Source organism: Natrix helvetica, assembly GCF_964273705.1.
Source record: "Natrix helvetica genome assembly, chromosome: 3".
In the NCBI taxonomy this organism is placed as follows: Eukaryota; Metazoa; Chordata; class Lepidosauria; order Squamata; family Natricidae; genus Natrix; species Natrix helvetica.
This window is the reverse complement of record NC_138549.1, coordinates 121,041,796-121,064,378: the sequence shown is the minus strand read 5'-3', so window position 1 is coordinate 121,064,378 and position 22,583 is coordinate 121,041,796. Positions and strand designations below refer to the sequence as shown.

General features: G+C 39.3%; 1 protein-coding gene across 2 annotated transcripts in view; it reads left to right on the top strand.

Moving 5' to 3' along the window:
• Positions 1-22,583, top strand: part of CPNE5 (copine 5) — a 159,708-nt gene that overhangs the window by 89,315 nt on the left and 47,810 nt on the right. For both annotated transcript variants that reach the window (XR_014174866.1, XM_081946663.1), the window contains exons 9-10: positions 12,266-12,369; positions 14,640-14,744. Coding sequence is in view for 1 of the 2 variants with exons in the window: in XM_081946663.1 (XP_081802789.1) it covers positions 12,266-12,369; positions 14,640-14,744 (209 nt within the window). In the remaining variant the exon portion in view is untranslated. The remainder of the gene's footprint in view (positions 1-12,265; positions 12,370-14,639; positions 14,745-22,583) is intronic.

The window sequence follows — 22,583 nt, the reverse complement described above, 5'->3', positions numbered from 1 at the left end:
CAATTCTACAATTATAAAACACTTAAACTATTCTAAAAACTGTACAACAATGAAAACATCTACAAAATAATTAAGGATAGACATCAGCCACGATGGTTAATCAACTAATACTAAAGCCAAGTAACAGGACCCTTAACACATTCCAAGCCCCTGGCCTGGGTACATAGCCAAGTTTTCGAAGCTTTGCAAAAAGCCAACAGCATTTGGGGCTATTCTAATCTTCAAGTAGAGAATATTCTACAAGGCAGGGCTATAGCAGAAAAAGGTCATCTTCTAGTCCAGGGGTGTCAAACTTGATTTCATTGAGGTCCACATCAGGATTGTGCTTGACCTCCTGGGGCTGGGGTGGATGTGGCCAGCTCAACATCACTCGTGTGGGGGGCGCCTGTGATGGCCCGGGCGCTCTGCCAGTGAAAATGGGGTCCTGAGCTCCTTTTTCAGCTGCCACAGCCTCCTGCAACCCTCTGCCAACAAAAACAGACCTGCACGCAGCCCTCCTGAGCTCCGTTTTCACTAGCAAAAGGACTGTGGGACGGTCCTTTGCTGTTTCCAGGGTGGCCCTGCGGGCCAGATCGAAGTACCCTGCAGGCAGGATCCGGTCCCTGGGCCTTGAGTGTGACACCCCTGTTCTAGTTCTAAATGAAATACAACATATTTTCCTAACTAAATACTTTGATAGTGGCCAGCAACATGACCTTAGTAGAACTCTCAGCAGGATGTACCATGTTGAAGTAAATCAGATGAACCCTCACTAGTAGATCAGCAGAAGTAAATCATATGCAGAAAAGGTAGCTGGACAGCTCCAGGGAGTCATGAGGCTGCAGCAAGATATTTCACCCTGCTTCTCCAAGAGGGAAATCTACTGTAATTGTCAGCTAAAAATTTCCCATAATAATTCTGGGAACATGAACCAAGATTACAGTCAATATTAGTACCTAAAGAATTCTTATAGCTGGAAGCTAAGAGCTAAGATTTGTGTTGTTTAAAAGATTATAGTAGATGGTCACCAAAAATGGATGAATATCTAAAAAAGTGGGGAAAGGAAGATTATGGGCTCGATACCTAACAGGGTATTTGAGGAGAAATAGATATAAATCTGGGATAGAGTTGTGTAACTTCTTATCCCAAGTTATCATGGCAGTGGGAATCATTACAGCATGAACATTGAGATAGGGGGGAAAGTTTCACTTCCCCCATTTTTTTGTTGTGTTTATTTAGTTAGCCTATTTTTGACAACTTTATATACATATCTAAGTGGTAAGCACACACACATACATACAAACCCACACAACAAACCAATAAAATCACTTAAAAGAATCTAATTGAGGTTCCCATGAAAATTATCCTAATCCTAAACCCATGATAGATATACCCACAGAGACTTCACTAACAGCCTAGCCCCAATGCACAGGGTAGAAAAGTCAAGTCTTTAATTCTTGTGGAAGACCACATGGTTGGGCCATCTAAACTTGATGAAGTGGTTATTCCATATGGCTGCCCCCATGACAGAGAAGGCACGCTCCCTAGGTCCCAACAAATGACACTACTTCACCAAGGAGAATCCAACCATGTCTATTTTGTCACATCTGATGGGACAGACAGACACTAAAAGCAATAGCCAATCCTGCAAGTAACTGGGATTCATGCCATGTAGGGCTTCAATGCTAATAGTTGGCATCTTAGATTACACCCATATCATACGTGGTGGACATGTGTAGAGGAAAAAAGTACTGGACAAAAATACAAACGTGGTTGGAAAAGATGACAATGCAGTATATTTAAAACCAGAAATATTTTTGCTGGGGATTTTGCCGAAAATTTACAGTGAAGGAAATGCATATTTAATTATACATGTATTAACTCCAGCTAGAATTATATTAGCACAAAACTGGGAAAAAATATTTGCACAAAACTGGAAAAGTAATGAGAGTCATACAGATGACAATGTGATTTGGAAAATATTAGAATGTGCAGAAATGAATAGATTAACCCTTGCTATAAAAGAGAAAGAACAACCGGAATATTACATGACATGGGAGTTATTTTATGGATGGTTGGAGAATAAAAATAGAAGTGAGAAATAAATAGAGACTAGTGAAATAAAGAATATATGTTAAAATAGAAATGTAAACAATACAATTATTATATATGATTGTTAAGATGATCATATTCAATATAATATTATGTTTTCATTAGAAGATATGTTAAGAGGGAGAAATGAATAGTTATAATGCTAATTATTAATACTGTAAGATTAGAGAATTGTCATCAATGCAATGAATATTGTACATCTTGATTGTAATTGTACAGAGACATTTGTACCCAGATGACACACTGTTTATTGGAAGATGATATGTTCAAGTTAAAAAATTAAAATAATAATTAAAAAAAAAGATTACACCCAGAAGTCCCCTGGGAGCTAGTAGATCTCATATTAGAGTGATGATAAATGGGTGTGCTGCAATATATCCAATATTGAACAAATGTTTCGTGTGAAGCCATTCTTTATCTGGATGAAATAATATCTGCAAGATGTAGGGGACATATCATGAGCTGCACTACAGACAGGCAATAGAGAAACCCATTTGGTGTAACAGTTAAGGCACTAGGCTAGCAACAAGCAGACCGTAAATTCTACAGCCACCACCAGCACAAAGGCAGCTGGGTGATTTTGGGCCAGTCATTTTCTTTCATCCCTAGGAAATATGCAAAGTCAAACTACTTTGCAGTCTTGTCACAAAAACTACTAGTCCAAGCCATTGGCAGGAATCAGTATTGACTCGAAGGCACACACAAACAGATTGTGTTGGAGTGCTGCACTAAGTATAGAAAGGCCAGGATTTCATTCTCCACTTAGCTAGGAAGCTCACAAGATCAACCTGGAACAATTATTCTCAGTGGACCCACATCATAAAAGGCAGAGTTACACTCTTTTCTGAGAGCTGGTCAGGCTGAATATGTAGTTGTAGCTTATCCCATCTGGGAAAAGCTGCTATAGATTTTCTTTTTCACAGCCCGTTTCCATTACAGTAAATTGACCTAAAAATGCCCTCAAGCTTGTTTTTGCCATAGACAGAAAAAAAAAAACATGCTTCCAAGGAAAAGGTTCAGAGCATCTGGAGCTTTAAGAGTCAGGGCTGAGTTGTGTTGGTGACAAAGAAGAGAAAGAGACAATGCTTGGGTGGCCCCAACAGTCAAATATTGGTGCGCCAGTAGAGGTTTACTATCTCTTTACAACCACAGCCAATTTGCTGCTGATACCCAAGAGAGCAAAATAAACCCATGGCTGTTTTTCTAGAAAAGGATCAGCCTGTCTAAACTCTAGCAAAACCAGGCATTTTCAATCTCCTTTTCTCCCACGTACAGAAGTTAACACAAACAATATCACTATCTCACCTCATCTCGCCCACAAGTCTGACGTCTACAAGAGGGATAAAATCCTAATTTGTCTCCTACACATGTTTGTGCAATTCTTTGTCCTCAGACATACTCTTGTTGAATTCCCATGCCTTCAAAAATGCATGCAGATCAGCACTTTCTCACCCATGCGTCAGGGGTGGGTTCCTGCCAGTTCTAACCTCTTCTGTAGAAGAGGTTCCACAAATTTACAGTGCCGTTTAGAACCGGTTCCAGCTCCCTCCCCCCGCCCGTCCGCCCATCATCAAGCTGAAGAGCGAGAGGAGAAATTCTAGGAGTTGTAAGTCCACAAGTCTTAAAGCTGTCAAGTTTGAACACCCCTGGGTTTTTTTTCTAAAGGGTTAGGGGAGCAAGGATCTTGTAACCTGACAGCTTTAAGACTTGCGTGTTTCAAATGCCAGTTTCTGAGCCAACATTTTGGTTGCTAAGCAAGAGCGTTGTTAAGTGAGTTTCACCACATTTTACAAGTTGGCCACGCCCACCCAGTCACATGCCTGGCAAGCCACTCCCACCCAGTCACATGGGCAGCAAGCCACTCCCACAAAGCAGCCCACACCTACAGAAGAGGTTCTAAAAATTTTTGAAACCCACCACTGCCATGCGTCCATGTGTTTTGTGTGTATATCTGTGGAAATGGAGATATATACCATGGTACAGTACATGTTGAAAGTTTAGGTGAATTATAGCCTGTTGTATTTTATCTCTATTGCTTTTTTGTGGTTGAATACACACACCCTGTTTATTATCTAAAGTATGTGGAAAGGTTTGCATGTTTGTATTTACTCTTTCAATTCACAAAATGCACAACCTTTGCTATTGCATGCTACTTTAGACATAGGAACCACTCAGAATTTCAGGGGTATGCTTGAATGCATTTGAAGTAGCCCATCTGTTGTGCTGTAAAGGGAATTTAACTCCCTTTTCCATCACAACAAACGGAGACCTAAGCAATTAGCTTTACATGAGCAGTCCTGCAGCCTGTGCTAGAAGCTGGCTTAACTCTTTCCCTTGCGCAAAGAAGATGATTGGAAGCAGGAGGGGGCTCTGCTTCTTCACCCAGGGCCATATCTTCCTGCCCGTGGCTTACTAACTTCACCGTAACATCAAAGGTCTGTTCACGACTGTAGCTTGCAAAAGGAGGTCAGTCAAATGGACAAGAAACTGCTGTGTTGCACCTGCTAAGGAGACTAGATAATGTTGCAAGATGCTTCTTCCACTGAAGCCCATGTGATTCATCCATATTCATTGATCTCAAACAATGTCAGTGAAGAAACCATTGCACTGGAGAGCCAGAAGCCTTAAGGGGTCACTCTAATGCCCTTCCCTAAGACACCTTTTGTTTTCAGTGAGCACATCCACAAAGCAAGGATACTTCCATGGGATATGGTCTGATTATTTGCCCATTTATATATAAGGCTTTTCCCTTAAAGGTATTTTACATATGCATATCACTCCGAAATACACATTTTTCATATATATATTTAAGGGGGAGAGTGTACTGCAAGATTTTGAAAAGTGTTAGTATCATAGGATACCGGATTTTTTGGAGAATAAGATGAACCTTTTTCCCTCAAAAAAGAGGCTGAAAATCTGGGTGCGTCTTATACACCGAATAAAGAATTTTTTGTCTCCTGAAACCCCGCCTCCTTCACCAAAATGGCCGTGCAGAGCCTGTAGAAGGCTTTCAGAGAGCTCCTGGGGAGGGCAGAAATAAGCCTAAAATGGGCTGTTTTTTGCTCAATTTTGCCCCCCAGCCTCCAGGAGCACTCTATAAGTCTCCATAAGGCTATGCATGCAATTTTCTTGAAAAAAACGGACCCGTTTTTGTGAAAAACTGGGCATTTTTTGCTTGTTTTTGCCCTCCCACTCCCTCAGGAGCACTCTGCAAGCCCCCCAAAGGCTATTCATGCCTCTTTTTTGAAAAAAAATGGGCCTGTTTTCACAAAAAACGGGCCGTTTTTGGAAGGTTTGCACAGTGCAAAAAAAATTTTCCCCTTTCGGAAAGCTCTTTAGTTAGACTGATTGATGAGAATTACATTGATCAAGTGCTGTGCCAGCAGAAACAAAGCCTTAGGTGCTGCAGATTGTCAGTGATTTCCTTCTCCAGCACATGGATAAATACACATGGGAACATCTCCCTACCTACCTACTCTCTCTCTCTCCCTACCTACCTACTGTATTTCTCTCTCTCTCTCTCTCTCTCTCTCTCTCTCTCTCTCTCTGTGTGTGTGTGTGTGTATGTATGTATGTATGTGTGTTTTCGTAGATTTTCACGGGTGTAGGTATGCTGGTCTTGTATTCAGGTCTTTTCCCATGTAAGATTCAGATTGCCAAAACAATCTCAATCTTACATGGGAAAAGACCCGAATACAACAAGACCAGCATATATATGTGTGTGTGTGTGCTTAGGGACCTGACCAACCACTGCCTAACCAACACATACTTCATCCATAATGGAGAAAGATACAAACAGATAGAAGGAGCACCCATGAGATCACCCCTCTCACCCATCATCGTAAATTTATACATGGAACATTTTGAAACTAACGCCTTGGATAAATCTGAACCCAAATCCAAACTCTGGCTTAGATTTGTTGATGACACTTTCGTGATTTGGCCACACGGAAAAAAAACTGGACAAGTTCCTCACACATCTCAACAGCCTACACCCCAAAATACAATTCACTATGGAAATAGAAGCAAACAACCAACTTCCCTTTCTGGATGTCCTAATCTACAAAAAACCCAATGGCTCCCTAGGACACACCATCTACCGGAAAAACACACACACCAACTGCTACTTAAACGCACAATCCCATCACCACCCTGCACAGATCAACTCTGTAGCCAAGACCCTCATTTCCAGGACCAAATGCCTAGCCGACAAAGACCACCTAAAAACTGAATTACACACTCCCACAAACGTATTAATCTCCAACAGATTCCAAAGAAAAACAATTATCAACCTAATCCAAAGGGAGACTCCCCCCAAGAACTGAGACCCAGAACAGGACAACGGCATCACCCTCCGTTACATCAAAGGCCCCACAGATAAAATCAGCAAAATTCTCCACAAACACAATATCAAGACAGCCTTCAACACTGACCAAAAATTGACCAAAACTGACCAACATCTTAAGAAACCCCCAAAACAAAATCCAACAAGAAAACCAAGGAGTCTATGAAATACCATGCAAAATCTGCCCTGCAACATACATAGGACAAAGGAACAGGAGAATAAATGCATGCATTGCAGAACACAAGAACGCAGTAAGTAAGAAAGAAAAAACTTCCTTCCTTTTCCAGCACCTTAAAGCTACAGGGCATGAAATTAATTTTGAAGAAACCAGGTTAATCTCCAAAACTGAACACTTCAACAAGAGAATAATTATGGAAGCTATTGAAATAGAGAAACACCCCCACAACATGAATAAACGTGATGATGCCTCCCGCCTACCAGATATCTGGAAACCAGCCCTAGTCAACAAACGAGCCCCACCCACCACCCGGGCCGTTACAACACAAAATAACAATGGACACACAGCCAGCACCAATCAGCACTAATCTATCGATCATGATACAGCCACACATCCAATCTTACTGAAACAACGCCAGCAATCTACACCCCCGTCCCCAAGATTTATAGAAAGACGGCAGCTCTGATCACACTTTAAGCCGAAAACACCAGCCTGAGGATGGCGAGTGAGGCCTTGCCGAAACGTTGCCAAGACAATCTCAATCTTGTGACCCGAATGACCCGAATACAACAAGACCAGCATACCTACACCCATGAAAATCTACGAAAACAGACATACACATGCACACGCGCACACACACACACACACACGAAATTCAAAAAATTAGAATATCGTGCAAAAGTTCATTTATTTCAGTAATGCAACTTAAAAGGTGAAACTAATATATGACATAAGACTCATTACATGCAAAGCAAGATAGTTCAAGCTGTGATTTGTCATAATTGTGATATGTTATGGCTCATGAAAACCCCAAATCCACCATGTCAGAAAATTAGAATATTACATGCAATCAATAAAACAAGGATTGTACATGGAACAATATCGGACCTCTGAAAAGTATAAGCATGCATATGTACTCAGTACTTGGTTTGAGCCCCTTTTGCAGCAATTACTGCCTCAATGCGGTGTGCCATGGAAGCTATTAGCCTGTGGTGCTGCTGAGGTGTTAGGGAAGATCAGGATGTTTTAATAGCGGCCTTCAGCTCTTCTGCATTGTTCGGTCTCATGTCTCTCATCTTTCTCTTGGCAATAACCCTCTATGGGGTTCAGGTCAGACGAGTTTGCTGGCCAATCAAGCACAGTAATCCCACAGTCATTGAACCAGGTTTTGGTGCTTTTGGCAGTGTGGGAAGCTGGAAAATGAAGTCAGCATCCCCATAAAGCTGGTCTGCGGAAGGAAGCATGAAGTGCTCCAAAATCTCCTGGTAGACGGCTGTGTTGACCCTGGTCTTAATGAAGCACAGTGGTCCAAAGTCCTGTTGCTCAGTGGTCCAAAGTCCTCTTTTCTGATAAGAGCAACTTTTGCCAAAAGCACCAAAAGCACCAAAAACTGGTTCAATGACCGTGGGATTACTGTGCTTGATTGGCCTCTCCATTCTTCCTCCATACTCTGGGTCCTTGGTTTCCAAATGAGATGCCAAAGTTGCTCTCATTAGAAAACCGGACTTTGGACCACTGCAGAAGAGCTGAAGGCCACTTTTGAAGCAACCTGGTCTTCCATAACACCTCAGCAGTGCCACAGGCTGATAGCTTCTATGCCATGTTGCATTGAGGCAGTAATTGCTGCAAAAGGGGCCCAAACCAAGTACAGAGTACATATGCATGCTTATACTTTTCAGAGGTCCGATATTGTTCTACATACAATCCTTGTTTTATTGATTGCATGTAATATTCTAATTTTCTTAGATGGTGGATTTGGAGCTGTACGCCATAATCATTCCAATTATGACAAATCACGGCTTGAACTATCTTGCTTTGCATGTAATGAGTCTTATCTCATATATTAGTTTCACCTTTTAAGTTGCATTACTGAAATAAATGAACTTTTGCACGATATTCTAATTTTTCAAGTTTCACCTGTATGTATGTATGTATGTATGTATGTATGTATGTATGTATGTGTGTGTGTGTATATATATATATATATATATATATATATATATATATATATATATATATATATATATATATATATATATACATACATACATACATACACACATATATATACACACACACACACACACACACACACACACACACACACACACACATATATATATATATATATATATATATATATATATATATATATATATATATATACACATCCAAAAAATACGGTAATTGGATCCCAGTTCTATATTGATTTAGGAAGGGTAAATATATTACATTTATCTCCAAATGCAAATTGATCAAGATTCTCTTCCATCTCTAATCCCCAGGGATATTTTTAGGTTGAAGTGCAGCTTTCTTAAATGGAAAAGGGCATTTTGTGTATTCTTGCATCCTGGGTGCTTATTCATATATCATTGCTCCTGAGATATGAACTCCTGAGATATATCTTTTATGAATGTTATTTGTCACCCTGTTGTGCAAGTTCAATGCTTCATTCCTTACGCATTTTCCTGTATGATTTGCAAGGTACATTAACCAGAAATAGCAGTGATATTCCATTTCTTTAATGCTTTCCAAACTCCCTTAGAAAACATGGAATCATATACCACAAGTAGAGATAAGGAAGCTTACTCATGTTCTCATAAGTCAACGTGCCCTGCATATTTGCTTCTTTTGAACTCTACAATCTACATTTCTGATCTGTGTTTTTTGTTTTTGTTTCTGCACCTTAAAGCTTCAAGCAACCCTGGATATTTGTTTATAAACTATGAAGTCCAGATTAGTAAATTAAAAAATTTAAAAACAGAAAATTAGAAATGCCTTACTAGATAATAACAACTTTTCAAAGGAGCAAAGACTGTCCTCTTTTTATTTTACCCTGCATGCTCTATTCCTTATTCCCCTTCTCAGTTAAAATATACCTTTGGAAAAATTCAGTGTTCATGCACACATAGTAATTCACTCCATTTTCTCCTGGAAAATAACCACTGATGACTGCCTCCAGCAGCACTGGCAGAGAATTTTGCAGAACGAAACTGCCTTGAGTTGGAATCAGAAAGGATTGATAAGTAGGGTACTAATCTCTTCTGGCTTCCTTTCATGCATCCCTACTGGTAGAAAAAGTCTCATCAAACTGACTTTTCATCTCTAACATGACACTTCAAGACACAGTATGATCTTCAATGCTTTACAGCTTGAAACATTTGGCTTACACAACAGCAAGGCTATTATTTCCTTAACATAGGAATATCTTATAGTATATCTGTAGATAGTTCAAGCCAAATGGTTGGTCCTGGCGAACATGAAATAAAAAAAAAATGTATTATACGTGAATTCCTGCCGACTGATTGTGATTTTTCAAAACTGCTGGTGCTGGAAGACTAGATAAGAGCAACCAATATCCAAAATGGTAGAGGGAACACCTGAGAAAATATGCACCTATTATTTAGCATCTCTGCTGAATAAATTGTCAGTCAGTGTGGCTATGAGCATTTAAAAAAAAAGAAAGTTACCATTACCAGGATCTGACTGTGATTGTTAGTTGTGTGTTGTCTTTCTGTTCCAAGTTGAAGTTGTATTCAATTCAATTCTGGGAATTGAAGTTCACATATCTTCAAATTGCCAAGGTAGAGAAATACTGGTCTGGTTTTTCCTCTATTCATGAAACACAAATAGTTTAAGAGATTGAGGATGCAATGTAGATGTAATATACTTTGATCTCGGAAAAGCATTTGTCAAGGATGTTCATGATATTTTTTGTGGACAGAAAGGATAAATGTGGGCCAGATGATACTGTGGTCTGTTAGATTTGTAACTAGTTTAACAATCACACCCAAAGGGAGCTTGTGAGTAGTTCTGTATTATCCCGGTGGGAAGGATTACATGAAATTCCCCAGGACTCTATCCTTGGCCTTCTGCTCCACAGTATCAGTGGTGGGTTTCAAAATTTTTTAGAACCTCTCCTGTAGGTATGGCCTGCTTTGTGGGATGGCTTGCTGGCCATGTGATTGAATGGGAGCGGCTTGCCAGCCATGTGACTAGATGGGCGTTGCCAACTTGTAAAATGTGGTGAAACTCACTTAACAATGCTCTTGCTTAGCAACCAAAATGTTGGCTCAGAAACTCTGGCATTTGAAGCACACAAGTCTTAAAGCTGTCAAGTTACAAGACCCTTGCAACCCTAACCCTTTAGAAAAAAAATCCCCAGGTATGTTCAAACTTGACAGCTTTAAGACTTGTGGACTTCAACTCCCAGAATTCCTCCTCCAGTCATATTGGCTCAGGAACTCTGGCATTGAAGTGTGCAAGTATTAAAGCTGTCAAGTTACTAGACCCTTGCACCCCTAACCCTTTAGAAAAAAATCCCCAGGGGTGTTCAAACTTGACAGCTTTAAGACTTGTGGACTTCAACTCCCAGAATTCCTCCTCCAGTCATGTTGGCTCAGAAACTCTGGCATTTGAAGCACACAAGTCTTAAAGCTGTCAAGTTACAAGACCCTTGCACCCCTAACACTTTAGAGAGAAAAAACCCCAGGGGTGTTCAAACTTGACAGCTTTAAGACTTCTGGACTTCAACTCCCAGAATTCCTCCTCTCACTCTTCATCTTGATGATGTGCGGATGGGCGGGGGGAGGGAGCTGGAACCGGTTCTAAACGGCACTGTAGATTTGTGGAGCCTCTTCTATAGAAGAGGTTAGAACTGGCAGGAACCCACCCCTGCTCAGTATCTAGATAAATAGCCTAGAAATGCAGTGGAAGGCATACTTATCAAATCTGTAGATGATACGGAGCTAATTGAGAAATACCTCAGAACACAAAATCACAGCTAGTTTAATAAGATTGAGCATTGGACCTAACCCATAGGATGATGTTGAACTGTGGTAAATAGGTAAGAAATTAGGGAGACCTTATTTAGCAGCAATGTACAGAGGATTTAGGAGTGCTCCAGAAGCGATTTGTCTACATTAGGAAAAAAATGTGCATAAAAAGCAGAACACGGGAAATTTTTACATAAAATCCACACATACTTGCAAGTCAAAATGCAACTTATAGAAGATTTGAGGGATATTTTAGCAAGTGAAATAAGTTTATTGTACTTATGAAATGCCAATCCTAACAAGATTTTTGTGTGCGTGTTCACAGAGCAGGAGTGATGCTTTGATAAATACATGAAGTTGTTTATATTTTTCTAATTTATGAAAGTAGCTAGTTCCACTATAATCCTAAGGGCCTGGATTGATTTAAATGCCAGGAAATGAAAAAGTGTAGTGGATGATTTATCTACTATGAAAATCATTGGCAAACTGTAAATCTTCTATAAAGAGTTCAGTTTAACATGCTTCAGTGCATATTCCAGAGACTGATGGGGAAAGAAAATAACCCAAGTACCAAAGTCTATGAGTAAAAAGTCTTAGTTGTAGGTGCAGTATCCTTATTGATGCCAAACTTCCCCAGATTTTTGAAACCTTGCTGAAGCTATTATAGTCTTTTCAATTACACGCTGGATTAGAATTTATTTCAGTGATGAGCCTCAGTCTTTCTTTTTTTCCATTTCCTATTGGGCCAATTGCAAACTTTGTTGTTTTTATGTTTGGTACTTTACTGTACCACTTTCCCATACAACTTATTAAAATTGCTCTGTTAGCTCAGCAGCAATGCTGTTAGACAATGTGTTTTCTGCTTCCAATTCCAAGGATGTAGCCACAATGCAGTTCTGTGCCAACAAGCTGGACAAGAAAGACTTCTTTGGGAAATCAGACCCTTTCATGGTATTCTTCAGAAGTAATGAAGATGGAACGTGAGTAGAAGTTTTCTTCTTCTTCCTGGGAACAGATTTGCTGCAATTTTAACTGGCTCTTCACTAGCACACAGTGAAATTTTCCACTGATACTTGTGATTTCAAATAACAGTCAGATCCAACAGGCTTCCTTGAAGTCAATCAGTGTAGCTGGTTGCTGCTTCCTGCTCAGGCTTTCCTCAGCATTTGCTGGCTGGGGAATTCTGGGAGTTGAAGTCCAGACATCTTCAAGTTGCCAAAGCTGAGAAACACTGCCTTAGTAAGCAAACTTTTAAAAACTTCATATAAAGAACTTGTCCAGGCTAATGTCTATCATGGACAAGACTATTGTAACCCCTGACTATGCTCCATTTTTGGTTCCAGAAGGCTTCAGGGAGGGCCTCTGGAGGCCAGGGGAGGCCATTTTTGCTCTCCCGGAGGCTTGAGGAAATTCTCTGGAGCCTGGGAAGGGCAAAAAACGAGCCTACTAGAAGTACCGGAAGTCTGGAAATGGGGCTGTTTCCAGCCTCCGGAGCCCAGGGGAAGCCATTTTCACCATCCCAGAGGCTCGAAGAAAGCCTCCAGAGCCTGGAGAGGGCAAAAAACAGGCCTACTGGAAGTACCGGAAGTCTGGAAACAGGGCTGTTTCTGGCCTCCGGGAGGGCCTCCGGAGCCCAGGGGGAGCCATTTTCACCCTCCCGGAGGCTTAAGAAAAGCCCTCCAGAGCCTGAGGAGAGTGAAAACATATTCTTCCTGTCGTGATGCAGGACGCACGCATCCACAGGAGGGTGGGCGCATTGCATTGTGGGTGTGTGCACACACGTGCGATAGTGCATGCACACGTGATAGCGCACACAAGCACAATTTCAGCACGTGGGGAGAAAAAGGTTAGCCATCACTGCTATAGGATGTGGTTTAAAAAAAATCAAGACGATATCTATGATTGTGTGATTTAAGCTTTACATGTTCTGATGTGTGATCATGCTATGATGGCCACCATGTCAATTGGACAAACCTTTCTTGTGAGTTGGAAAAAAATTTTTGGACCAGTTCAAGTAAAAAACTGCTTTGATTAATTTTTTAGCTGATACAGGAGAAAGTAAAAAGACTCAAGTATGCTAAGTTTTCAACTTTCAGGATCATTTTAAAAGATGATTTATGAATATTCCTGATGTTCTTCACTAAGCCAGCAAGATGTGAAATGAGGTATTGTGTTTAATAGAAAAGGGTCTGGGGGAAAGTTAACTAACAAAAAGACAATTCCCAACTGACCATTCTGAATAATTAAATAGGAAAATAAAAGTCAGATCTCCTTGAAATTGAGAACATTTTCCTCAATTTTCAAACTGCAAGGCTGGTGCTGAAATAAAATATTGGTTTGCATCCAAATTCCCAGGCTCAAACCCTAATATTTTTTTTTATGTGAGCAAGGTGGAGATCCATATTCCCAAAATCTGATAGGTTGGGTAGACTGGAGCTTAAATAGGCTACCACTGTGCTAGGCCAACTCTTTCTCATTGAAATGTCCCAAATTACAGCAAGGATGGTCAGAATGCTAGATTTGAATAATTCATGTCTATGAGTCATGTAGCCTTAATTATCAGAGGATCTTTGCAAAAGGATCACTTTAAATCGGTAGCAAGAATGATCTGTCCTTCCAACAATATCTTGGATGGGAGCAAGGATGGACGTCATGGAAAGTTGAGCTAATAGGAAAAGAGAAGAAAAGAGTGATCTGCCCAATTTTAGCTCCGGTCATTACTGGAACAGGGCTCCCAGCAGATTATTTCTTAAAAAACACAGGCCCTGCCTGGAAAAAAAAATCCCCCCTCCCTTGTTTGAGAGAATATGAGCTTCTCCTTTCTAGAGATATTGCCATATGTTGCTGGTTATTGCTTTAAGCTGGTTTCCAATATAGTTTGTTCTGCTTTCAGCAAGTTTGCTCTCTGTGGGAATGGATATTGCACTACTTGTGCTAATAAAAGTATAATTTTAATAGATAATATTTATATCCTCTGTGAAAAATGTTAGCTAATATTGCATGAGGTTGGGGCTTATTTCTGCTGCAAGTGCTTGGAGAATGCCAGTGTTTGCAGCTATTAAAGTAATCCATTTTTATCTTGATCCAACCCAGTGCCAATTTTCATCGTCCATGGTGATTTGGAGAAGCATATTTCAAAAACAAAAACAATGAGATTTTTCTTGCTTCTCTGTTGTTGTGTAACCCAAGGCATTGCCTTCAGTTTCTGAGAATTTATTTATAACTAAAAAGACGTTCTGTATCTTGCTAGATTTACCATTTGTCATAAAACTGAAGTGGTGAAGAACACTCTGAATCCAGTATGGCAGTCATTCGCTATCCCTGTGCGAGCCTTGTGTAATGGAGACTATGACAGGTACAAGTTTCACAGAATTAGTGTTAACATCTGGCATGATTTGTTCATTAAAAGTGGTTAGAACTGATGTCCACCAAATTACCATCACAGTTCTTAGTTCCTAGAATAGGCTGGAGGTTTAAGAATTGTAATCCCAACATACCTAGTGGGACCAGTTTGCCAAAGATCAGGTTAGAAGAAATGAATTACAACCCCCCTCAGTTTAGCCTATATCCCTAGATTTTCCAGATGTTCCTCAGTCATCTGGAACAAACTAGAGCCAGCCATGCTTAGATTTCTAGATCATCCAAAGTGAGCTAAGGTCTTGCCATCTGTTTTTAGATGAAAATTCAAGTCTGTCATACATGCCCAAAATGTACTACAGTCACCTAAGCACTCATTAGCAAACTTGGACCTCGACTTAAAAATCCACCAAGAAAGGGAAATGTGGTTTTCACCTAGGATGAGTTTATTAAACCTGGTTGTAGAAAGAATTAATGGGAGGTAAAGAGACTCCTGCAAAGATAGCTTGGATAGGTAAGAATTGTCACGACTGAGATTCACTTTATTATAGGTACAGAAGAGCAAAAGATACAGGTTTAATATTTCACATTATATATTTTAAATATTAAACTCAGCAATTTCCATGGCTCAATGAATTTGCACCGAATGTGGCAGAAGCTGTCACATCCCAGAATTTAGTGATACAAAAGACTTTTCCTCCCTTAAGATTTTTAAGGGGACTTAAAAAAACACTGACAGTCCTCAGAGCTGTTCTAAATTAGGGAGCTGTTATTCTGTCAGCATTAGTGGAAAGACAAAAGGGGGGCACAGCTGGGAGGGCTCCCTTGGGAAGGCTGTTTCCCCGCTTCACAGATGGAACTGAAATGTACTTAGGGAGTGATGAATGGATGGGAATGAACTGAAAAAGTAGAGAAGGTTTGTTGGGAGAAGCACTGGCAATAGACTACTACTACATTGATAAAAACTGTCACTGCTATCAGTCCACAGCAAAGGTCTGTTTCAATTCAGAAATTATCTGCTACAATTTCCTACCTGTCAATGACTACTTCAGCTTCAACCGCAACGACACACGAGCTCACAATAGATACAAACTTATGGTAAAATGCTCCAAACTTGATTGCAGAAAAGACGACTTCCGTAACAGAATTGTCAATGCCTGGAATGCACTACCTGACACTGTGGTTTCTTCCCCAACCCCCCCCCCAAACTTTAACCTTAGACTGTCTACTGTTGACCTCACCCCATTCTTAAGAGGTCTTTAAGGGGCATGCATAAGCGCACCAGCATGCCTACCACCCCTGTCACAATATTCCGTTGTATTCATTTCATGTATTCATAATCATGTCTATACTTATAGCTGTTATCTAATTCATACTTGAGGAAATAAGTAAGTAAGTAAATTAATGAATAAATAAATAAATAAAATGAGAGTCTTGCTGATGAGGGACATCTTCAAGAGCACCCAAAAAGGATGATTGGCTCCATTATCAGGGCAATATACTCTTCACTCAGCTTGATGATTTCCAATATCACAATTGATTCCCTGCATCCGTGTTCGTTTGAGAGCTGTGCATTAATTGTAGCTTTTATCAGCATATTTTCTGTGGATTAGCAGTTCAGCCCTGCTACACACATCAATGTTTTCACATCAATGCTTTCTGTTAGTAGAATACAACTTCCTTCTGAGAAAGCTCTGAGAAAGCTCAAAGCAACTTTGATCTAACCATATCGCTCCTGACGGGTTTTTAACTGGGTATTTTAGTTATATTTAATTATCTAGGGGTCTTTAAATACTGCATTTTAATTGTTTTTATTTATCAGCCGACCTCCTCCTTGTGTGTGTCTCGGTATATGTCTCTGTTATATGTTTGTTTTGTCCACATATTTATTTCATATGTTTCATTGTACGCCGCCCCGAGTCCTTCGGGAGAGGGTGCGGCTAAGAAATAAATATATTATTATTATTATTATTATTATTATTATTATTATTATTATTATTATTATTATTATTATTATTATTATTATTATTATTATTATTATTATTATTATTAAAGCTCTGTATGAATCAAAAGCAAGAAATGCCTTCTGACTTTTCCAGGTGGAAAATAAAACATTTTATAAGCTACACCGGTTTTAATTTAAATTCATTTTGTTAAAAAAAAAAGCATCTTTTTTTTTAGTCCCTGTAAATTTTTCTTAAAAGACTTCAGAGATTATTTTGAAGAGATGAAAGCAAATAAAATGTATCCCTTAATTAATTTCATACAAATGTCAGGGTTGTGTTCTGGTGAAGGGGTTGAGCTGGGGTTGATGAGTCCCTGGTTTAAATCCACTCTCCACCTTGGAAATTGACTGGATGATTTGAAGCCAGTCATTTTGTCATGATGCAACCTTACCCACAGGATGGTTACAGGGAGAAATAAGAGGATGCAATGCTACATACACCACCTTGAGCTCCCGAGAAAAGGCAAACGTAGATCTAACAAATATGTAAATATATAAAATGAATAGAAGATCAATTTACTCCTAATAGATTTTATTTTCTTAAAATGTCCTAGATGCACTTTTAGATGATTCTCATCTGCTGCAGAGACTGGCTTAAAGTAGGCCTTTAGTTACCCGGGGTCTGACATTTTTTCTGGCTTCTAATGCTATGTTCACCTAATGGCGCTAAACCTCAACAGTGAGGATTTAACTTATCTGCCAACTCTGTGTGTATTCAGAATAGCATTTTGAACTGGCAAAAGTTAAAAGTGTTAAGAATTTAAACCTCCTGTCCCTAAGACTTCCTTCCATAAGTAATTACAATACCTTATTAAGTAATCCAGTGGCTTGGCAAAATTGGGTTCTGTGCTGCATCTTCACACCAGCTGTGTTTATGCTGGCAAACGTGTCATGTGGAGCATGAAGCTTTGTTTGTAACTAATTTGAGTAAGACTGGTTCACGTATTGGACTAAGCCATGTTGATGGACAACTTTGTGTGAGATGGCTGATAGAGGGCTGCAGTTAGTGTCCATGGACTTTCTCAGCCTTTTCCTGGGTGTGGGTGGAGATTTAACCTTGGACAGGGGAATGGGAGATCTTTGGGAAGCAAAGTATTCCCATTTCCCCTCCCCCCCCCTTCCATACCTCCCTAAGTGTCCCGAAAAATTGTTCTTGAAACTTAGCATATCAATTGCTAACTGTTGTTGACACATTTAGAACTATTTGGGGTGGCTGTAGGGGTTTTAAGGGTGAGAAAGAGTATAAAATTGCAGTCATTAATTTAGCTATAAAGTGGTCAAGAATCTGCCTTATTTACAAAGTGGAACTTTGAAGAATGGAGACTAAATCTGCTTTTTCTCCATCCTTCGTTGCTTGATGATTGTTTTCCCCTCATCATTCATCTTCCTGTACAGGGTCATCTCGTATGGGTGGGTGTGGGTGTGGGTGCACGCACTCTCATGAGGTATACATTCAAGATGGCAACCACAACTGCAAGATTGACCTTTCATTCCTCTTTCATGCAGATAACATTAAAAAGGGAGAACACAATTGTGGACACCATCTTGCCTTTTTTACCCTGCCTGTATCCTTCCTATTAGCAGAGCTGATATGAAGGGCAATTTAAACCAGTGGAGCATACTAAGCCAGGAGAAGAATGTGTTCTGGTCTCACCCTTTGTAGGTTCCATTTATTGATAACACTATAGCCGACTTTATTTAATTTTATATTTCTTAACTGCCCATCTCCCCCCCCCCCTACACACCATTGTTAAACTATTGGAAATGATTATGAATATTTTAATGAAGTTTCAAACATCTCTAGTACATGAACTACATTATCTGGTTATGTTCTAGCAACAATAACAATAGCACTTAAGCTTATATACCACTTTACAGTGCTTTGCAGCCCTTTCTAAGCAGTTTACAGAGTCAGCCTATTGCCCCCCAACAATCTGGGTCTTCATTTTACCCACCTCGGAAGGATGGAAGGCTGAGTCAACCTTGAGCCTGGTGAGATTTGAACTGCCAAATTGCAGGCAGCCAGGAGTCAGCAGAAGTAGCCTGCAGTACTGCACTCTAACCACTGTGCCACCATAGCTCAAGTCACTAAATTAGAGCATTAGTAATATTATCTACTGCTATTTCGGATAGGTGCATTGTAACCGAAAGTGGCTTGCTAAATCTACCTGGTGTATTCATGATGAAAGTGAGAGTCAGACTGGGAATATCTGACTTGAATTTCTTTCGCCAGCATTTCACCCTCAAATTGGGTTCTCGTGACTCAAAAGATCACAGATTAATCAGGCGCACGTTGGGTTAATCCACCCTACGTGGTTAGCCTTTAATTTGGTGATTTATGAGAATCAGAACATTGAGTGAATTGAATAAACCATGGCTCAGGTATTATGGGGTAAATGTGCCGTGTGAATAAAGCCATAAAGTGCTAAACAAACATGCAATCCCGAAATACTTACTGAAAGAAAATAAATCGGAATATTTGCCAGGGGAGTTTTCTGGGTTCATGCCAAGGCTTCCATCCAAAACTGTAGCTCAGAACATTCCTCCAGTAGTGCCAGCATTTTTCCAAGATACATATGGAGCTTGTTTAACTCCGCAAAATATTTAAACACAATCGTTGCACAAAAGCTATCTGAATTAGATCTTTGTGGTAGTATTTTCCAGGAGTTAAGCAGCCTTCAGAAATATGAGCCCACACAGAAAACAAAACTACACATTACACTAATGAAGTAATTAGCAACCATATTTATGTTTCGTAAATCTTTTAAGAGCCAGGCACAGAAATGTGGAGGAAGGATGGCATAGGAAAAGACCTTTAACCTCTCTATTGGCTGCAGTAGGTTGGTTTCAGACCCCAATTCTTCTTACAGTTCTTCATTGCTATATATACATATGATTCCAAAATAAACTCTTAAAGAACTCTTGCAGTTCTCTATATTTTTATTGGAAATAAGCCGCACTGAAAAAATAGGGTGTGTGCATTCAACTGATGCCTTTATAGTACATGCAAAGGAAGAAAGTTTCATCTATAATCTTGACTTTTTTCAAACTCAAATTCTGAAGTAATTGTTAATCATCCAGCAAGGTGACAGACATTTCCCAATGCTAATCCAACATTTTTTATTTTTTGTGAAAAGCAATAACTGCTTAATTAAAGCCAGTTGGATCTCAGATTTCAAAGTATTCACTGATCTTATGATATAGCTCCCTTTATGTTGTTAGATTAAGAAACAAATAAGAATGTGTTAGTCCATTTTTTTAACCCTAAATAATCTTTTCAAATGTTTGATATCAGAGAATGATTTGGAAATGTTCATTTTATTTCATCTGATACTTTCTTTTTAGCTTCTAAACATCTGAATACTAGAGGTATGGTATTCAGCAGGTTCTGACCAGTTCTGGAGAACCGGTAGTGGAAATTTTGAGTAGTTCAGAGAACCGGTAAATACCACCTCTGATTAGTCCCACCCCCATCTATTCTCTACCTCCCGAGTCCCAGCTGATTGGGAGGGAATGGAGATTTTACAGTATCCTTCCCCTGCCATGCCCACCAAGCCATGCCCACAGAACCAGTAGTAATTTTTTTAAATCTCATCACTGCTGAATACATGCAGTCTTACCAAAAGACTACATTGTTAAAGTTTTCTTTTGTAAAATCCATGTGAGATTCCTATTTTTAATATTCTTTTTTACTGAGGTCAATAAGATATGTAGCTGCAATCTGAATATGTCTCTTTAAAACTGAAATAGTGAAGTTGACTATTCTCTGAGTTCAGTGGAATTTACTCCTAGAGAAGTATATGCACGAATACTGTATATACACTGGGATTAAGATCTGTCCAGCTTAATAGAATTTATTCTGAGTAAACATGCATAATGTGCTGATCTCCGTTAGATTGGATCCATTTTTTAAAGTTTGAAAATTATTCATTTTGTAATGATTTCAGGGACTCATTGGTCGGTTGTATAATGATAGTTGGTGTTATAGTGGTAACGTTCTCAAACTCATGTGTTTGAGAACATTAAAAGAAAATCCAAATAAAACTAGATAATTGATATTTAGCTCTCTTTAAGTTAATGAAAGGGTGCTGATATAATAGGTTTTTCTGGGAGCCCTTTAGAAGGGAAATAATATTGTTTATGCAAAAAAACCTGCTTTTTCTTCCATAATACTGTCTGACTTGTACAAGATTGGGGAAAGTTTGCTCTGGAATGTAGAAACTGGGCAGTAATACTAATCGGCTCAGTTAGGACGTAATATTAAACCATAATTTAGAGCTATGTGTATGACTGGGAAGCAGTATATGTGAGCTTCAGGCTGTCATACAGCTCTCTAGTGTAAAATAAACTTAAGTTAGTTAAAACAAACTAATTTATAACGCATGGCTTGAAGGCTATTTTCATAACTGACAGATTTTAATCTATGACTACTACTGCACACAAAATAATAGATAACTTTTAATGGAAAGTATCACTACTCACTGGCAGGGTTGTACTTATTGTATAAAGGATTGTATTAAACCAAGTTCATGATAACTTTGTCCTGCTCTCTCTATAATGCTAAATAAAGGTGCACCTCCTAATTTTCTTGAATAAATGAATAAATAAATAAAGCAATGGTAATTTTTTTAGCTAAATGAAAATAATAAATTAAAAGAAAATCTCGTTAGTCCAAATATCATTGTTATACTTTTAATGGAGGATATTGAAGTTTCCCAAGACTTTTATTTGTATTTCCTTATTTTATTTTCTAATTAAGGTATATCCTCCAAGAATAGAAATAAAGGAGTTTGATACTATGCTCTGATAAGATGCAGATCAAAGTCATTGCAAAGCTTCTGCAATCTTCCTGCACGTATAGAATTCCTGCCACTAATTTTCTAGCTACAGATTTATGAAAGATGAAACCAGCATCACTAATATTATTCCTTCGTGAGATAAAAGGTTATTCCCAAATGATAGGCTAGAATAATGGTACTATAAATGTAGCAGCCTATTTTATTAAGCTTATTTTTGATGCTGTCTGATCCCTATCCTATTTTGCTTAGAGTAGAAACGAGAGACCCTTTGATGGCTACAAAAGTCTTGATCAGCCTTAATTATTGTCACCAGCTCAGCAGTTCCATCCACCTTCATTCCCATCTTTTGGAGAAATTCAGAATCTGTTGTGGCTTACTAATTCATGCCAGTAGCTACATCCATGAAGTGAGAACAGAGATTGAAAAGCTGTTCGCCTGATTACTGCACTTACATTTTAATGTATATATTGTATATACATACATACTGTATGTGTGTTTAGAGAGATGCAAATATATACACATGTAAACATGCCTCTTAAAGGTCTGAATGAAAGAATGCCTTTTGGTAATGTTGCCTCAGCTAAAGTGATCTATTTGGGGACAATGACTTGATGAAAAAAATTGCTTCAATTTTGGCTTCCAGTTGCAATTCCAAAGTAAGGTTTGGAAAAATTTAGAAACTGGTGGACATTCCTTGATCATACCTCATTGCGGGGAGTTTAAGAACAACAGCTTCAGTTTTTGTATTTCCCAGTATACTTTTTCTATACTTTGTCATAAGGATATTAACTTAGACCTGTGATGGCGAACCTATGACATGCGTGCCCAAAATGGCACACATGGAGTCATGTTGCCTGGCACGTACTGCGGCGGCCGTTCCTCTTCCAGGTTTCTGGCGCGCATATGCGTGCGATAATCAGCTTGCCTTCATGCGTGTGGCAGTGCCGAAACTGGAAGAGCTGGTCTTCTGTTTTCTGGAATGAGCATGTGCACCGGCCAGCTGATTGTCACATGTGCATGCGTGCCAGTAACT